General features: G+C 46.0%; 2 protein-coding genes across 5 annotated transcripts in view; one reads left to right on the forward strand and one right to left on the reverse strand.

The window, feature by feature from the left end:
* Positions 1 to 4,314: 4,314 nt before the first annotated feature.
* On the reverse strand, positions 4,315 to 5,912 carry LOC149124656 (DNA-directed RNA polymerases I and III subunit RPAC2). The gene is made up of 2 exons (XM_089304291.1): positions 5,794 to 5,912; positions 4,315 to 4,910 (listed from the first exon to the last, which is right to left on the reverse strand). Exons 1-2 carry the CDS (start codon positions 5,817 to 5,819, stop codon positions 4,535 to 4,537), a joined length of 402 nt encoding a protein of 133 aa, XP_089160417.1. The 5' UTR covers positions 5,820 to 5,912; the 3' UTR covers positions 4,315 to 4,534.
* A 1,195-nt stretch (positions 5,913 to 7,107) lies between these two features.
* LNX2 (ligand of numb-protein X 2) overlaps positions 7,108 to 18,290 on the forward strand; it is a 94,522-nt gene continuing 83,339 nt past the window's right edge. Inside the window, exon 1 of one of the 4 annotated variants that reach the window (XM_008275210.5) lies at positions 7,108 to 7,350. The gene's annotated coding sequence lies outside the window, so the exon portion shown is untranslated. The remainder of the gene's footprint in view (positions 7,351 to 18,290) is intronic. The other 3 variants (XM_008275211.5, XM_008275213.5, XM_008275212.5) reach the window with 3 other exon arrangements.

Below are 18,290 nucleotides of genomic sequence, written 5' to 3' on the forward strand. Positions count from 1 at the left end.
GTTGTGGCCATCTGGGGAGTGAACCAGCAGATAGAAGACCTCCCTCTCTCTCTGCCTCTCTGTAACTCAGCCTTTCAAATAAATGACTTAATTGTCACTAATTGTTCAATTTCTCACTGCTATCATTCTTTCACTTCCTCTTTTAACTAAAATTGGATTATATATGTATCCATGTTTCTTTATTTTCTGTCTTTGATATTAGAAAATAAACCACATGTGAGCCAACCTGTTCCTTGTATTCCTAGTCCCTAAACTGCATCTGCATATAGTACTTGGTCAATATTATAGAACAGGGGTGGACATTTGGCCTAGGGTTAAGATGCCCATATCCTATTGAGAGTATTTGAGTTCTATTCCTGACTACAGCTCCCATTTCCACTGACTCTCCTAAGTAGGAACAGACTGTAGGGGAGAGGAGATGGTAAATACTGGTGTGCTTTTTGGTCTGAGGGAATGGCAGAGAAATAAAGGGGTAAGTGAACATGGATATGGGGCTCCCAAGAATTCTGGGGTCATTTTCAACCGTTCTCTCACCTTTAATTCTATACAGAATCTGATTCTTAAGTTACTTATTTTTCAGCAGAGTTTTATGTTCATCCTTTATCTCCATCGCTACAATTATACCTTCCTTTCATTACCCCTGGATTATTCCAAATGCAACCTAACTCCCTGCTGTCCTCCTGTGTTTCCTTCCAATCATCCTTTCTGCATAAGCATGGGTCAAAAAACCCAAACTTATGACACTTCCTAGTTCAAGCACCATTAATAGCTCCTTTATTCTGGGAAAGAGGAAATCATTTACTCTGCAACACAATTTTATGCCAACTTTCTAACTCTGTGAGTTACTAACAGGCAGACTGTGCCTGTCTGGTTTGCTATCCTCAGTGCCAAGACAGTGACTGGCAGAGTGGGAGCTCATTACAATCAATTCTTCAATCATCTCTCATCTATTCCATTGTACATCCAGTCATAATCCCCTGTACAGTACATTAGGTCACTTCACTGTAAATACAATTTGTTTTCTTTTTCATATGTACAACTCTTGAATTGCATTATGAAAAAAATACATAACCACACAGTAACTATAGCAGCAGATTATGAATTTTAAAAGTAGCAAAATGAAAATCAGCATTGAGAATTTGAGTGGAAAAGGTCTGGAACTGCAGGCCTTTACAAATACTTCAAAGCAGACAGGTAGATTTGGGTAAACTTCTGGGAGCTCATTTTGAAGGTGGCACAAAGATTGCCTCCAACTCTAAATTATGCTAACCTAAAAGATGACTTTTGTCCAGTGATCTGCAGACTGTAATATTAACAAATAATTAAGGGAAACAGAAAGAGTGGGAAACAGAACTTAATATGCTTTCGTATTTCTTGAAATGCAAGACACACTTTGGATTAGTACTGACTGGGTCATTTTTTATGTAGACACCTTTTCACCTCCACAGAGATTTTATAGGAACCTGTGTGTTATGTCTATTAATTTAGAACACTTAGGTGTTATAGCTACATGCAATTTATAAATAATTAGTTTTTAAAGTGCTTTGAAAATGGAAAGTGCTAGGTAAGTACTCAGAATTAGGTATTAAAAGCCTTTGGTATGTAATCATATTGTTGAATAATTGGCTCTTTAAAAAGCATAATTCACAGCTGAACAGAATTTCTGACCTTGAATGATTTTTGTGAAATGCTAGTAAGAGAGCAAATCAGAGACATGATCAAGGTATTTTCTCACAGAATATACAAATATAACACATCCTTTTTCCTCATCCTTGTGTAGACAAAGTGAGATTTCCCTCGATTCCTAGACTTCACACAGTGATTCCTTTCACATATGTGGGACACTTGGCTATCCTGCCCTGTTTCTTCCCTTGGCCCATCTGCCATCTGAAGGTGTTTTATATGAACCTGTGTTCAAGGCTACCCCAGGTTCAAGACCACATGCCACATGATCAATGACAATAAACCCTTTTAGGCATGATCAAAATGTGGTGGGTAGTCACTTGTGGGTGCACTTTTCCATGTATACTCTTTATTATTAGTTCAGTCTACTATGATCATTCTGTGTTTACTAATTGGATTTTGTTTCCATCTCCTGACAGGCTTTGGTTCAAAGAAATTAAAACTGCAGGCAAAGAATCCTGTTTACTATTTCTACAGGTCCAACCATGGGCAAAATTTTGGGAGTGGCAAAGAAATTTTTGTTCCTTTTCTACTTCGCACTTTTGGGTGTCCTTGCATCTTTTAAGTGCTAATGCCCGTATACTGACATTGGTTTTCCAGAATCTACATTGCCCTAGGAAAATATTCTACCTCCTTGCTCCATGTTTTTGATCTTTCCTAATCCCTGCTATTACCCAAATCTACCTCTCCACTATCCTCTGTAAATTTTCCTTGTCTGCGAAGCCTCAAACTAAGCAATTCCTCTGGAGAAGGAGTGTTTACTCCCCTCTGGCACTAAATTAACCCTAACCCTGTCCATCCTCCAGCGACCTCCACCTTAACTCCAACTATTTTTTTGTGCTCAACTGATTCATCCAACATCACTCTCCCCTCTTGGAAACTCTTCCACAACTCTTACTTTCTGCATTTTCCTACCACCTCACCAGTTGCCCCTCTTTTATCCAAACTTTAATACTGAGGTTGTTCAAGTGCTTGGTCCTGGGCCCACCTCTCTGTCACTCACTTTTTATGGATTATCATCTTATTAGCTTATCTCCAGCTTAGATCTCTTCCTTGACCTTCAATTCACATAAATACAACCTCTGGAGTTCAAAGAAGAAATTTGATCACCTATCATTTTTCCCACCTCCCATCCTTTTTGCCTCTTTGAGCATTCTCATTTCAGTAATTAGGGCCCTAACCTCAGTAAGTCATCTTTCTATTTTCTCATCTTCCATATCCAATCCCTGAATTGGTACAACCAATTCAGTTCCAAATTCTACTCTTTCCCCCATCATAGGCTTCTAATTGTACCAGGCTGCTTCAACTCTTACAGTTCTGTCTTTGCATTAATCTGACCACTCTATAATTCATTTCCCCTCACTATAATCAAGAGGTCATTCCCATCACACCAGCTTTCTCCCATCAGTCCAGAGAATAGGCCTCATCCTTGCCTACTTGCCTACAATCAAATCTTCCTTCAATACCTTCAGTTTCCCAGACCACTAGTTTTCTGCTTCAGGGCCTCTGTACATGCTATTCCCTCACAATGTTAATTTCCATCATGAGAGCCTTCTCTTCCTGTAATCTTGGGAAGAGCTTCCCTGACTTCCATACCTAAAGCAAAATTCTCTCTCATGCTTTCTATCTTGATATTGTATTTTCTTCCCCAGAATTACAACTTTTTAAAAATATTGTTTCTCTTATGCAACACTTATTGTGTCTCACTATTATACCTATCCCCAAGGTACAAACCAGAAGCTCTATAAATAAATATCTTTAAAGAGGCTCTAGGGCAGCTCAACTAAGAGTTACTGAAAAGCTAACATGCCATAACTACCTACAGGGATTCATCTCATATTTACTAAGTGTCCACCTGCTGTCCAGTGTTGTGCTAGGTCCCAGGATCACACGAATAAATAGGATCAACTAAGGCCCCAAAGCACAGTGCATTGGGATATGGGAGTGCTCAGGCTCTAGGGTTGACAGGTATTTAGGATAATTGAAGAAGGAAGTTCTGGTATGACTGGTATGAAAGATGTTGAAGATGTAGACAGATACAATGGCTCTTGGATGTGATTTCACTAATATTTCAAGTTTTCCAAGTCATTTTCTCCACATGGTATTTTCCCTCTGTGTCCTTTCTCTCAAATAGTGTTTCTTCTATATGACCCTAGGCTACAGTTGGATACCTACTTAGACTAAAAATGTAATTTGCTCATTCCAGGTTTCTCCTCAGGCAGTAAACAATTATTCTATAGATGGTACAAAGATGGAGCTGGATAACTCCTGAGACCCTCATGTGAAACCAGAATTCTCAAAATTCTTTCAAATTATTCCCTAACCTTACCCAATCCCCTAAGAGAAAAGGATACAACTTTCTCATCAGTAAAATATCTAAGAAGCCAAGTCCACATCCTGACCTTCTTTCTTTTTGAAACCCACCAGTCTATCTGCGTAATGGTCTATTCCATCTCCTCTTTGCCTCACCACCCCAATCCTAGTCAGGAATGTATACTCCTTTTGATTCCCATGATGAAACCACTATTTTGGGTGCCTGATGCTCTGTTTTATCACTTTAAATGTTGGCTCTACTGCAAGCAAATAAAGTCATCCTTGAGGATGTTGCAAGGAACAGAAACCACTCAAAAATAGTTTCAATAAAAGAGGGAATTTATTAGGAGAATACACAGGTTCTTGCGGGGATTCCAACAGCTGTGATGAATGGGTCAACAGCTAGAACCATTTTTTTTTTTTTTTTTTGGAAAGATAGAGCAGGTTGTTGTAATCACAAACTTCTAATTCTGGGTTCTGCACAATCATGAAGAAGAGTATCCCAGAGATTAGTCCTCCTTGTATCCTGCACAAGGGACTAGAATGTGGATTCACTTCTGCTTGCTTTTTGATCCTTATAGTGCTTTATGCTGGCCTCAAACTTGTCAAGCACATGTTGGCAGACATTCATGAGCTCATTCAGCCCTCTCTGAAATGGCTCAACAGCTGGAAGAGCACCTCGAGTCTGAATGCGCAAATTAATTTTGCTCTCTGAAGGATGGGTCGTAGTGTAACCACAAAATTCCACTTCCGGGTTCTTCATAATCATGTAACGCAGAGAATTTCCTAGGGTATGGTCCTCCTCGTGCAAAACAAATGTCACACAGTGTCTATCTGTTCCAGCTGCCTGGACCATTTCCAGGGCTGTCTTCCTCTCGCCTTCGGCCATTGAGGTCTTCAATCCAGACATTTTTCTACACACATATTTTTTATAAAAGTGAGATCATACTGAATATTGTAACTAGCTTTTTTTTTCATTTACTATATCACAATTGCCACACATCATTACTCTAATCCACAGCAATTACACACAGAACTGTCAGCCTCTCTCTTTTCTGCCTCCACCACTTCTACCAATGAATATTTAATTTGCTGACTCCAGTTTCTCCCTGCTCCATTAACTATCCACGTGGGCCACACGGAGCATCTTCTTAGAAAAACATACACTTAAGTGTCTGCAAAGACATTTCTTTTGGAAGAGTCACAAGAAAGGGATATAGCATAGGGTGAGCCCTGCTGGAAGAGGAAAAGGGAGTTGAAGGTGTAGAAAAACACAAGATTGCTCCAGCATATAAACAGAGACTACAGATTATCAATGTGCAGGCCCAACTATGGCTTCCACTTGCAAGAGGTAAGGAAGCTAGGAAACGGTAAGAGCTGAAACAGTACAGCGGGAGGGAGAAACAGAACTCAGCGCTTTGAGGCAGGGCTACACGGCTAACAGTCTGCACGGAGGAGGAGGGAGAGCGGTAGTGACGGGGGGGCTTAAGCCGGACTGAATACGCCGCTGTTCTAACGGGGTTGGGCAGTTTCGGGACCCAACTCTGCTCTGCCAACTGGTCCGCCCTCCTCGAGAACTACTGTCCCTCGGAGCGCCTCTATTCAAACACATCCACGACTCCTCCCTTCTCCTCCCCGTCGGGCCCCGTTCCCTCTCTCAGCGTCCCGGGTCGGGCCCCTGCTGCTCTGCAGGGCCGCGGAGGTTAGGCCCGGGCCGGGCCGCGTGCCCGGTACCGCCCGCTCCCCTGCCTGGGCGCGGCCTACTCCGCCCGCCCCGCCCGCCTTCTCGGCCGTTACCTCTCCAGCTCTTGGTCGTCCTCCATCGCGGGTGCCGGTTCCAGGATCCTCAGGTGGTGCTGGCCGATCGGAGGCTCTGCCCCATGCCGCGAGCTGAGCGGCTGAGGCAGGAAGGAAGGAACGACGGACGGAAGAAGGCGGCGACGGAAGGAGGGAGGAGGAGCCGCAGCGGCGCGGCAGGGTCCGGGCGCTGGGCGGGACGTGGAGGCTCCGCCCCCGGCCCCGCCCCCGGCGCGAGGAGGGCGGTGGCGCCGGGCCCGAGCCGCTCACCTGGCGCGCCCCCAGCCTGGCGGCGTGCGGGGCGAGCCGGGAGGAGGGCGGCGGAGGGCCCGCTGGCGTCGCACCCGGAGGCCCCGGTCACAGTGCGTGCGCCCGAGCTCCACCTTTGGTACCGTCTCCCCAACTGGTGGCGAAGGGGGCAGGGCCTTACCTGCCGCCCCCACATCACCTCCCTTCTTGGGACCCAAGTCCGGCCTGCTAGACTCGACTGGAACCCTGTGGCCTCCCGGGAATCCAACCTCTTGTGGGACCGCAGGCTTGGGCTATACCGTCCTTAAATAGGAGGGGCTGAGTCTCGTTAACAGAACGTGGTGCTTCAAGACAGTACTCAGTGGGGTTCTTGCAGCTAAGCATCTCCCCCGGGACACAGGACAAGCGTTTACCGTTTTCCTTAGGGGAGAAGTGGGAGTTTGGGAGCACACTCACCCACCCCGTCCTTTCCTTCCCCCGGCCATGCACCTCCCTTCCACCCTTTTCTTTACCCCTTCTGCACCCCACCCCCGGGGAACCTCCCTCTCATCTTTGTTCCCAGGCGTCCCCTACCCCGCTTCGGCAGCCTTTCCTCGGCGGGGTTCCCTCTCCGGCCCCTTCCTCTCTGGGAGTGTTCAGTGCTGCTCCCCGCTGCTCACCCCCGGCTCCCGCAACCTCTCTAACGCCGGCCAGCCCCGGTCGCTGCCCTCTACCCCGGCTGTCCTCTCGCCCAGCACACCTACACGCCTGCTCTCCCGCGCCACCTGTTCCCCTCGACCTCCCCCCACCCCGCTCCGTGCGTCCCCTGCTCAGCTGTCCCGCTGTCCCCGCGGCTGCCCGGCGCTCGCTCACACACTTGCCGAGCGCCTTCCACAGAGGAATCAGGCGAGCGGCGGGGACAGCCCCAGGCGGGTGGGGGAGGGCGAGGGGCGAGGGACGGAGTAGGTTCACTCTAACCTAGGAATGACGGCCCCTCCTGGTCCGCCCCCTGCGTTCTCTGATAGGTGGATCCGCCTCTGATCCGCCCCCTCCCCGCCCTGTGGCGCCGCCGATTGGCCCAGCAGCGTGTCGGGTTGGGCCGCTCAGCCCGGCGCTCGCCCCCGGGAAGGCAGCAGGGGCGGTTGAGAAGTGTAGTCTTGGCCAGAGTTTGCTTCTTGCCGGGAAACCCGCGACTGCGGCGGCGGCGATTCCCGGAGGAGCGGAGCCTGGCCGACTCCCGGCTCCCTCGGCGGGCCGCGGAGAGCGGGAGCTGGCGCCTGGCTGCGGCGCCGGGAGCCCCTGCGCGCCCCGGGCAGCCGCGCTTTCCCAGTGAGTAACTTTGCCTTGCCCTCCCCGCCGTGCGCTCTCTTCGCCGGCTGCCGGCAGCCGCCTCAGGTGCGGGGTGTGGGGCAGCGCCGCAGCCCGCGCTCGAGCCGCCGTCCTCCTCGGCTCCGTTTGCTCGCCTGGGCTGCGGGGCCAGCGCGGAGCCGAGTGCGGGGCTGGCCAGGCTGGTCCGGGGAGGAGGGGACGGCTGCCCGGCGCCTGGCTCCTGGCGCCCGGCGCCCGGCTGGCGAGTGGAAGGCGGGCGGCCCGGGGTTTGGCATTGGGTGGTTCTGGCCACCGCGGTGCGGATCTTTGCGTCGTTTGCTCTTTAGGGGAGACCAGAGGTGGTGGTGATTTTTTTTTTTTTTTTAATTTCGCGTGTGTGTTGGGAATGAGTGTGGCTCCAGCTGCTTCCCCGTCGGATTTCGTGCCCCTGGAAAGCAGTGGAGGGACATCGGCCCCAGCCTGTTGCCCAGGAATCCTCAGGCTGGAGACGAACTCCTGGGGGTAATTTCAAAATACGGATCTTGATTTGGAAGCATTGCACACAAAGCAACATGAGGCATTCAGGAAACACATCCCTCTCTTTATGCCACGTCTTAGACAACTACTTCCAACTTAGATGTAGGGTTTCTAATAGTATTTCAGTTATGGATCCTGACTTTTGGATTTGCCTAGAGTTAAAGTACATTCATGCATGGGCTTCCCTGTATAGATTTTCCTTTTTTTTTTTTTTTTTTTTTTTAAATCACAAGAATCAGAAACGAAGTTGAAAGAAAAGTGGTCTTAGGGCAGGAGGAACAGTTGTGAGCTCCAGTTTATTGGAACTGGCCTCACTAGGAATTTCGCATTCTTGAGGCAATAGTACTTACTTGCAAACTGGCCTTCTTCCCAGGAAAGATTTTGATTTTTCTGTTGCACACACTGTGACACAGCACTGATGCAGTTGGATACCAGTGGATCAATTTTAATGCACTTTGAAAGATTTGTTTCCCACCCCCACAGCCCTTTGGAAAGAGGACTTTGGCAGGTAAAGGAGGAAGGGGGAGGAGGGATCTAGTATCCTGTTGGGCCTGTCAGAGCTTTGTTGAGCCAGGAATAACAAAGTTTGGCCTTTTTAGCTTGTCCAACTCTCATATGTGAGTTTTCCCATAGGGATAAAATCTAGGCCAAGTCAGAGCCAAAGTAGAATAACTCTGCTCTTTATTTGGCCCACTTGTGTGTCAACATTCTTAATTCTGTATCTTGTTCCTCTCTTCATGAAATTTTGGAATTTTTCATTATTCATTCAAACCACTGATAAAATGCCTACTGCATGCCAGGCGTTGATGGCAGGGTCAGTTCTTGCTCAGAAGTTGCTCGAACTCTCATTTGGAAGCTGGTCCTCACCTCTGGTCCACTGCTTATCAGAAAGTAACTTGAACAAAGTGCTATGGGAACTTAGAAGATGGAGCATTTGCCTGGGGTTTGTTAGAGGAGGCCTCACATGGGCACTCTTCAGGTTGGTGTGGGATTTTACCAGGTACAGCCTAGGCCAAGGGACTGACATACATGCCCCTTGCAAGTGGCTGCATGTGTTAGAGAGTTGCTTTATGAAATCTGTGTTTGGTCAGCTTCACCAAGGGACACAGTGTCTGTAGTTGAAGTAGTAGTCAGGGGTGGTATGTTACTCATTTCAGACTTAGCATTTTGCCTTGCTTACAGCAGGCACTCAAATGCTTACTGAACTGACTTCAGCAGAAAAATGGAGGATTTTGCATAACGAATTAGAAAATTTGGACCTCATCCAGTCAGTGATATAGAGCTGCTAATTTTTAAGCAAGGAAATATCATAACATTTGCGTTCCAGAAAGATATCTGCAGTGGCCTGGGGGAGGATGGGCATCCAGGTGGGAGGTAGGGAGACAAAGTCAGAGGTTGTTAGAATGTAGGGGTTAAGTCCTCAGGGGCTTTTTATTTAGATATTTGGGTTTGAACTTGGCTGTGTCATTTACTGCACAACCTCTTTGTTCAGTAGGTTCTTCATCTCATAGGGCTCGAGGGACTAAAATGTAAAAGAAACCCCAAAATTCTGTATATTAGAATAGTGTGTGGCATGCATTGAGGACTTAGTATATACTAATTGTCTTTCTGTATGAAGGCAATGGCAGGACAGGTGATATGGCATTTAGGAGGTATGGCTAGGAGGCTGGACTAGGTAAGTGGGCAAGACTAATGAGACAAGGATAATGCCTGGGTTTTCTGACTTGAGGCATTGGCATGTACAGTATACAGGTTAAGCTGGCTTTGGAGTCAGAACAGGGGTTGAATTCTAATTCTGTCACCTTCCCTTAGGATTCCTGTCCCGAGTTTGGATTTCCTAACATTTCGGAGATGATCCTAGTACCTGTTTATTAGTGTTTGCGGATCAACTGAAATTACACATGTAAATTCCCTTGGAACAGTCAAGTGCTTAATAAATATTAGTTGTTCCTTTAGTGATGATGACATTAGTGAGAGAGTAGAGGGCAAGGGGATATAAGAAGGAGCAGTAAAAACAGCTTATAGGCCAGCGCCGCGGCTCACTAGGCTAATTCTCCGCCTGCGGCGCTGGCACCCCGGGTTCTAGTCCCGGTCGGGGCACCAGATTCTGTCCCGGTTGCCCCTCTTCCAGGCCAGCCCTCTGCTGTGGCCCGGGAGTGCAGTGGAGGATGGCCCAAGTGCTTGAGCCCTACACCCGCATGGGAGACCAGGAGAAGCACCTGGCTCCTGCCATCGGATCAGCGCGGTGCGCCTACCGCAGCACGCCGACTGCAGTACGCCGACTGCAGTACGCCGGCCGCAGCGGCCATTGGGAGGTGAACCAACGGAAAAAGAAGACCTTTCTCTCTGTCTCTCTCACTGTCCTCTGCCTGTCAAAAAAAAAAAAAAAAAAAACCAAAAAACAAAAACAGCTTATGGTAGAGGTGGGGAAGGCAGGATAACACAGTCAGTTTTGGATACACCCACAACATACCGAGTTGGATGCTTGAAGAGCAGTTGTTGGATTACATATGTCCAGGAAGAGCTGGAAAAGAATGGAAAAAAGAGTTCACACAAAGCCTTTGAACTTTATGGAAGATTTGGGGGAAAACGAAGCAAATGAGATTTACAGTGTAGTGGTACCATGAGTGTTAACATTTAAAAGCAAGTGTCTCTATGCTTAAAATGGAATTTGGCCACCAACAAAGGAAAACTCCAGGCTCATATAATCTAGTTGGCACTGTTCCCTGCTCCATTTTTTTTCTCTGATTGCCCTCCAAAAATCAAAATACATTTAAATTTATTATGCAGAGCCGTTTAGCCTTTCCTCTTGCTTATTGCACCACAGTTCCTTCCAAGCCCACCTTCCCTATCAAAACCCAACAAGGTTTCTCAAAGACCTTGTTGGGTTTTGATAGAGAAGATCTCATTTCATAGACTCCACACCACTTATGAAGCAGTGTTGGTTGAAAAACATAATGCGTATATCTTGCCTGTAGAAAACAGGCCTAGGGTGATCCTGTGACAAGGCCTGGAAGTTTTACCAAACAAATCCCCTTTAGCTGTCTTGTCTTGTTTCTTTCCCTCAAAGTACTAAGCGAGAGAAAAATCTATGGCTACGTAAGTTTCTTTGCTTGATTGAATTCAGAAAAAAATGGCTATTTTTATATTAGTCTAATGGGACATTATTAGAGGATTTTAAAAAAAGTTCTTAAACTTTTATTTGAAAGGCACAGTTTCAGAGAGAGAGAGTGAAAGAGAGATTAATCTTCCATCTGCTGGTTCACGTCCAAAATGGCCCCAATGCCAGGGCTGGGCCTGGCTGAAGACAAGAGCTTGAAACTACATCTGAGTCTCCCACATGGGTGGTGGGGGCACAAATACTTGGGCCATGTTCTGCTTTCTCAGGCACATTAGTAAGGTGCTGGATTATAAGTGGAGCTTCTGGGACTCTAACCAGGACTCATATGGGATGCCATTATTACAGGTGGTGGCTTAACCTGTTGCACCCCAACTCTGATCTCTGAGGATTTTATTTTTAAAAAGCAAATGCTCGTGATGGTATATTACAATAATAAATTGTCCTGTGGTTATTTAGGGTGCTCTTAAGGAAGCAGGCATTGTAGGTTCTGCTCTTTAGAAAGTATGCTTCCTAGAGCAGGGATCCCATCTGTTCTGCTTACTGCAGAATCTCAAAGCATATGGAACAGAAGATATTAATTTACATAAAAATGAATGAATTGGATTTATTAGCTTTGATCTGTATTGACTCACAGACTTCTCCAATCTTTGATAAGAGGAAAAGAGAGAATTGATTGAACAAGGAAGCTTCAAGTGCTTCATGTACTTACTGGAAGACGCAGGAACTGTAACAGAATTGATGGCTGTCATGATTCAACTGTTTTAGCACCAGATGCAGTAATTACTTGCATAACCTCCTTTTTATTGCCATACTTGTGGAGTGCGGTAAGGAGGAACAGCCTTATATAGCCATACAGCTTTATTCCGAGGTAGACTGACAACAGCTGCCTTGGAAGTTTGACCTCTCTGGGTCGTCAGCAAAACGCCAGGTCTTTGGGAGTCTTTTCCGATAGAGGAAAGATAGCTATGGCAGTGTTGTGTGCAGTGGCTTAACCTTTTAGCTTCCTTCACAGCCTGGAGACTTAGGACTATTACTGCTAGCAGTCAGTATCCCTCAGTGAACTAATTATGTGAAGAAAAAGTTATTTTTTTTCCTCAATATTAGGCTGAGTAGGAGAAGACAAATAGAAGCAAGTATAGAAAATAATAGACAAGCAACATGCTAGAAAGTATTTAAAAAGCATATTGCCTTCAACAGTAAAACCAGTGAAATTTTAGTTTTTTTTCTGTATTGAAAGAGTAATCTTGTAGTTTGATTAAGTAACAAAACTCCCTAAAGTGTGTAACTGGGGCCATTGTAAAAAAGTGTTTATAATAAGTTTTGAAGACCCCTGTCTTATGTAAAATAGGATGTACTTAGCTCTACTAAGGACCTGAAAACGCTAATTGTTACTTTGTTTTCCACATAAAAGTAAGGCAAGTCTTGAAACTATTCACACACCCTTCCTCCAGATTGGGATTATTAGCTGCCAATCTTAAATTAAATTTAAAATTTAATTCTTTATCAGAACGCTTATCAGCTAAACCACACAAATAACTATTGAACAAATAAATTGGAGCCTTTCACTTAAATCTTATTTCAATAATGTGACCATTGCCACTTTTTCTCCTATGTGATTTTACTGTTTGAACTTTGGCTTTCAACTTAATTATATATAACAAGTCCCTAACATACATCTTGTGATCAACACTGGACTGTGTGGCATGCAAGATTGTGTGTGTGTCCTTGGAGAACTTAAAATCTTGACATTCAGTCACAGGTAAATCATTCAAAGCAAAGTGACTAAAACCTCTGTCTTCGAATTCCCTGGTTCCTCAACTTCGGTGACCTTCATTTCTACCGTGTCATTAACATTTATTTGGTACCTTGTCAGTTCCCCAGATTTTCCACATTAGAGTCCTTAAACTTACATACCACTGTCTCCTGCACGAGGAAGCTGTGTATTGCCCACACTGTCTTACAGAGCCCTTCCTCAGAGTCCTGCTTTGCCAATCCCTTTATTCCACCCCACTGCTCCTCTCTGTTGCAGTGACTTCTGTTGGCCTTGCAGTCCTCCCTCTCCCTACCTGGTTTGGGTACCTGGAATCTGCTTTCACTGGCACTTATGCCTTCTTTTTTTTTTTTTTTTTTTTTTTTTTTTCCTTTTTAGAGTTAGACAGTGAGAGAGAGAGAGAGACAGAAAGGTCTTCCTTCCGTTGATTCACCCCCCCAAATGGCCGCCATGGCCAGTGCCAGGAGCCAGGTGCCTCCTCCCGGTCTCCCATGAGGGTGTGGGGGCCCAAGCACTTGGGCCATCCTCTACTACCTTCCTCGGCCACAGCAGAGAGCTGGACTAGAAGAGGAGCAACTAGGACTAGAAGAGGAGCAACTAGGACTAGAACCTGGCGCCCATATGGGATGCTGGCGCCGCAGGCAGAGGATTAACCAAGTGAAGCATGGCGCCAACCCTCTATGCCTTCTTTGAATTTGGCTTTGTGTTGTATCTGCCAGGTAATGCCCCCTGATCAGATTAACCCTGCTATTGTCTGTCCTTGGATTGCTTTGGTAACAACATTAGTTGGCTAGCCCTCAATCTAGGGAATTGTCTTAAACACCTCTGCCTGTTCCCCTCAGTCGATTTTGTAAATATTTTTAAAAATTTATTTAATTGAAAGAGAGAGATCTCCCATTCCCTGGCTCACCCCCCAGATGTCTGCAGTTGCCTAGGCTGGGCCATGCTGAACCCAGGAACTCAGTTTGGGACTCAAGCACTGGAGCCATCATCTGCTGTCTCTTAGGGGGTGCATTAATGGGGAGCTGGAATGGAGAACCTAACTGGGACTCAAACCTGAGTACTTTGACCTGGGGTTCAGGCTTCTCAGAGTTGGCTTGACTGCTGTGCCAGGTACCTGCCTCAATTTTGTAAATGTTTATTTGACACCAACCAAGTGCTCTGACAGTGAGCTAAGAATTCTCTGGTAACCTCATAGAGTTTATAATTTAGAGGATATAATAAATAATATCCTCTAAATAATAATAATAGAGACCTTACATAGTTACAAACCATAATAAGTTCTTTGAAGAAATAGTATAGTACTGTACTGTCCAATATTTTAGTCACTTGCCACATGTGGCTACTAAGCTTTTGAAATGTGGCCTGATTTTGAAGACTTGGTATCCAGAGAACCATAAAAATACCTCATTAGTGATTTTTACGTTGATTATATCTTGAAATAATATTTTGGGGACATTTGATTAAATATTGGAAATCATTCACCTGTTTTTTACTTTTAATGTGGCTTTTAGAATATTTTAAACTTGGCCGGCGCAGCGGCTCAATAGGCTAATCCTCCGCCTTGCAGCGCCGGCACACCGGGTTCTAGTCGCCGTAGGGGCGCCGGATTCTGTCCCGGTTGCCCCTCTTCCAGGCCAGCCCTCTGCCATGGCCAGGGAGTGCAGTGGAGGATGGCCCAAGTGCTTGGGCCCTGCACCCCATGGGAGACCAGGAGAAGCACCTGGCTCCTGGCTTCAGATCAGCGCAATGCGCCAGCCGCGGCGGCCATTGAAGGGTGAACCAACGGCAAAAAGGAAGACCTTTCTCTCTCTCTCTCGCTGTCCACTCTGCCTGTCAAAAATAAAAAAAAATATAAAAAAAGAATATTTTAAACTGTACATGTGGCACATGTGTTATTGTTTGTGGCCAGCACAGGTGTTATTACTGTTGGCCAGCGTAGATGTGGAGTGCTATCTGGGTTATAAGGAAGGGAAATAACCTAGTCTTCATGGGGGATCAGTGGGGCTTTCCCGGAGGAAGTTGTCCTGGGACAAACAGTTGGCTGAGTAGGTGTTATCCAGAGAAACCTTCCTCAAGGCAGCAATGGGAGGTGGGTAGGAGACAGCAGGGACACTGGCCTGGGATGAGGCTGGCAGAAGCTGATCAGGTAAGCCCTGTTAGCTCCAATGAGGATTTTGTTCTTCATCACTCATGGATTGAGCCCAACATTTAGAAATCCTTTTATCCAAATCCTCACCTCTGTGTAGTGGGTAAATAATCTGATCACTTCGTGGAGAAAACTGAAAGGATCTGCTGTGATTCCTCTCAGGTTTCTGTCCCTCTCCTTCCTGGCAGACTACCTAAGTGTCAGACCTGATGATGGCTGACTTTTCCATGGGAGCGCTCTGTCCCCGTCCTTTAATGGGAGAGGCCTCCCTCTTCTCAATATTTACTTGCTTCCTCCTTACTCACTTTTTCACACTGACCTATAATAAGCATGCTGCTATCTTTAACCTCAGAAAACAAACACACCTTAGTTGACCACACCTTCTCCTCTAGATATTGTTCTTAAAGTATAGTGACTTTTAAAACATCTAACATTTTATTGACAGTGGCATGTTCAAAATGGTATTAAAGGGGACCAGCATTGTGGCTCAGCGGGTTAAGCTGCCTCCTGTGACACTAGCATCCCACGTGAGTGCAGGTTCGAGTCCAGCTGCTCTGCTGCCCATCCAGCTCCCTGCTAACACCCCTTGGAAAGGCAGTGGAAAATGTTCCAAATGCTTGGGCTCCTGTACCCACGTGGAAGACCCAGATGAAACTCCTGGCTTCAACCTGGCCCAACCCGGGCCATTACAGCTATTTGGGGGAGTGAACCAACTGATGGAAGATCTCTTTCTTTCTCTCCTTGACTCTCCCTCGCTATAATTGTGATGGGTGGAGGTAATAGAGTGATGCAGTTTCCTTCCTGTTCAAGATGGAAATACTGCGCTGTAATGTAATATATACCACACTTTGTTTATCCATTCATCTGTCAGCTGGACACTGGGGCTGCATCAACCTCTAGGCTATTGTGAATTATTTGCCATAGAACTCAATCTGGGTCTCCAGGTGAGTGGCAGAAACCCAGCTACTTGAACCATTACCTCACCTGTTTGCTCCCAGGATGTATATTAGCAGGAACCTGGAATTGGAGCCAGTACTTGAACCCAGGTGCTTTGATATGGGATGTTGGATTCCCAAGCAGTTTCTTAACCACTGTGCCAAATGCTCACATCTTTAATCCATTTTGGGTCATATTTTTTAAATGGTATAAGGGTCCAAACATTTTGAACAGGTTTCTGATGCTTTGTTATGGTAATGAGACAAAAATCTAAATTAAAAAGTATTAATGGGGCTGGCGCCGCGGGTCACTAGGCTAATCCTCCGTCTTGTGGCGCCGGCACACCGGGTTCTAGTCCCGGTCGAGGCGCCGGATTCTGTCCCGGTTGCCCCTCTTCCAGGCCAGCTCTCTGCTGTGGCCAGGGAGTGCAGTGGAGGATGGCCCAAGTGCTTGGGCCCTGCACCCCATGGGAGACCAGGATAAGTACCTAGCTCCTGCCATCGGATCAGCGTAGTGCACTAGCCGCAGCGCGCTGGCCGCGGCAGCCATTGAAGGGTGAACCAACGGCAAAGGAAGACCTTTCTCTCTGTCTTTCTCACTATCCACTCTGCCTGTCAAAAAATTAAAAAAAAGTTAAAAAAAAAAGTATTAATGGAAAGCAGGGGAGTTGGTGTCAATGTTAGAGCTGCTACATAGTTCTCAAATAGTGCTTCATTGTGTATTGTACTGTGAATTTCTCTGTCCTTTTTGTTTCTCATAGCTGTATGACACCAGTATGGAAACAATTAATAGTCTTGATTTATTTTTAGCAGTAGCTAAAATATAAACTTAGTGAGGAGAAGCTAGTAGCAGGAGTATGTGTGGCTACGTTCTTAGCCTCTGTTCATAGTGTATTTGCTCAGGAGTTGTTACGCATACTTTTTTTTTTTTAAAGATTTATTTTATTTATTGAAACACAGAGTTACAGAGAGAGGTAGAGACAGAGAGAGGTCTTCCATCCGCTGGTTCACTCCTGAGATGGCCACAACTGCTGGAGCTGCTCTGATCCAAAGCCAGAAGCCAGGAGTTTCTTCCGAGTCTCCCACATGGGTGCAGGGGCCCAAGGACTTGGGCCATTTTCTACTGCTATCCCAGGCCATAGCAGAGAGCTAGATTGGAAGAGGAGCAGCCGGGACTATAACCGGTTCCCATATGGGATGCTGGCGCTTCAGGCCAGGGCTTTAACCTGCTGTGCCACAGTGCTGGCCCCGCTATGCAAGCCTTTTAAGATGATTCTGTGAGTGCCACTTAATAGGTTTCCAAAGGATCCACAGCAATTAGTTCGCATATGAAATATTTATTACTTTCATTAATTTCACTAATTTTAGGCTTTGTGCTTTCATTATAGATGAGATACATTAATTGACACTTCAGTAGGCTAATTTCAGATTTTGTTAAAAATAGACTTAATTCTTCTGGGGGCTCTGACCTGTTCCTTTTCCACATATATGGAGTACATTTGTCAGTATATTCAGATGACTTTTCTGCCTTTGGAGAAATTAGCATTGAGAAAGCTTTCAGGATTTATTCTTTGAATCTGGATTTTTTTTAATCATATAGTAGCTATTTACAGAAAGGATTTTCTTAAAAAGATTTATTTACTTGAAAGAATTACATAGAGAGAGGGAGACACACACACACACACACACACACACACACACACGGAGAGAGATATATCTTCCATCCACTGGTTTACTCCCCAGATATCTGCAATGGCTGGGTCTAGGCCAGGCCTGAGCCAGGAGCTTCTTCTGGGTATCCCACATAGGTGGCAGAGGCCCAAGTACTTGGGGCATCTTCTGCTGCTTTCCAGGTTATTAGCAGGGAGTGCATTGGAAGTGGAAAAGGCAGGACAGGAACCAGCACTCATATGGGATGCCAGTGTCGCAGGTGGTGCCTTTACCCACTATGCCACAATGCCAGCCCCTACAGAAAGGATTTTTTTTAAAAAGTTTTTTTTTAATAAGTCCATTTTTGCAGAGTACAGAAGGGTGGTGCAATGGTGTGGATATGGTTTGAATGAACCCCCAACCTTTCCCCAGGCTTCTTGTGTTGGGAGGTTGGCCCCGACTGTGGCGGTGCTGAGATGTGGTGGGATCTTTAAGAGGTGGAGCCTACTGGGAGATGCTTGGATAAAATTACATTGTCCTCAGAATGGAACCCTGGACTCCTGGATGAGTTATTGGGAAGGCCACTTGTAAAAGCCTGAATTTTGCTCCTGGAGTAGCCTCTTGGGCTTCCTGTTTGGAGATAACATCTCTTCTTCTCACAAGGGCTTTTGCCCTCTGTCATGAGGCCTTCACCGGAGCCAAGCAAGTGCTGGTGCCTTGCCCTTGAAGCTTCAGAGGTGTGCTCTAGAAAAGCCTTTCTTTATAAAAGTTAGTCTGCCTCTAGTATTTTGTCCCAGT

The sequence above is a fragment of the Oryctolagus cuniculus genome, chromosome 9 (assembly GCF_051225735.1).
Source record: "Oryctolagus cuniculus isolate XC-2025 breed Fujian yellow rabbit chromosome 9, ASM5122573v1, whole genome shotgun sequence".
In the NCBI taxonomy this organism is placed as follows: Eukaryota; Metazoa; Chordata; class Mammalia; order Lagomorpha; family Leporidae; genus Oryctolagus; species Oryctolagus cuniculus.

Coding starts and splice junctions, on each gene's coding strand:
- LOC149124656 (XM_089304291.1), bottom strand. CDS start 5,819: ATGGAGGACGACCAAGAGCTGGAGAG. Junction 4,911..5,793: donor GACGACCAAGAGCTGGAGAG/GTAACGGCCGAG, acceptor ATATGTGTGTAG/AAAAATGTCTGGATTGAAGA.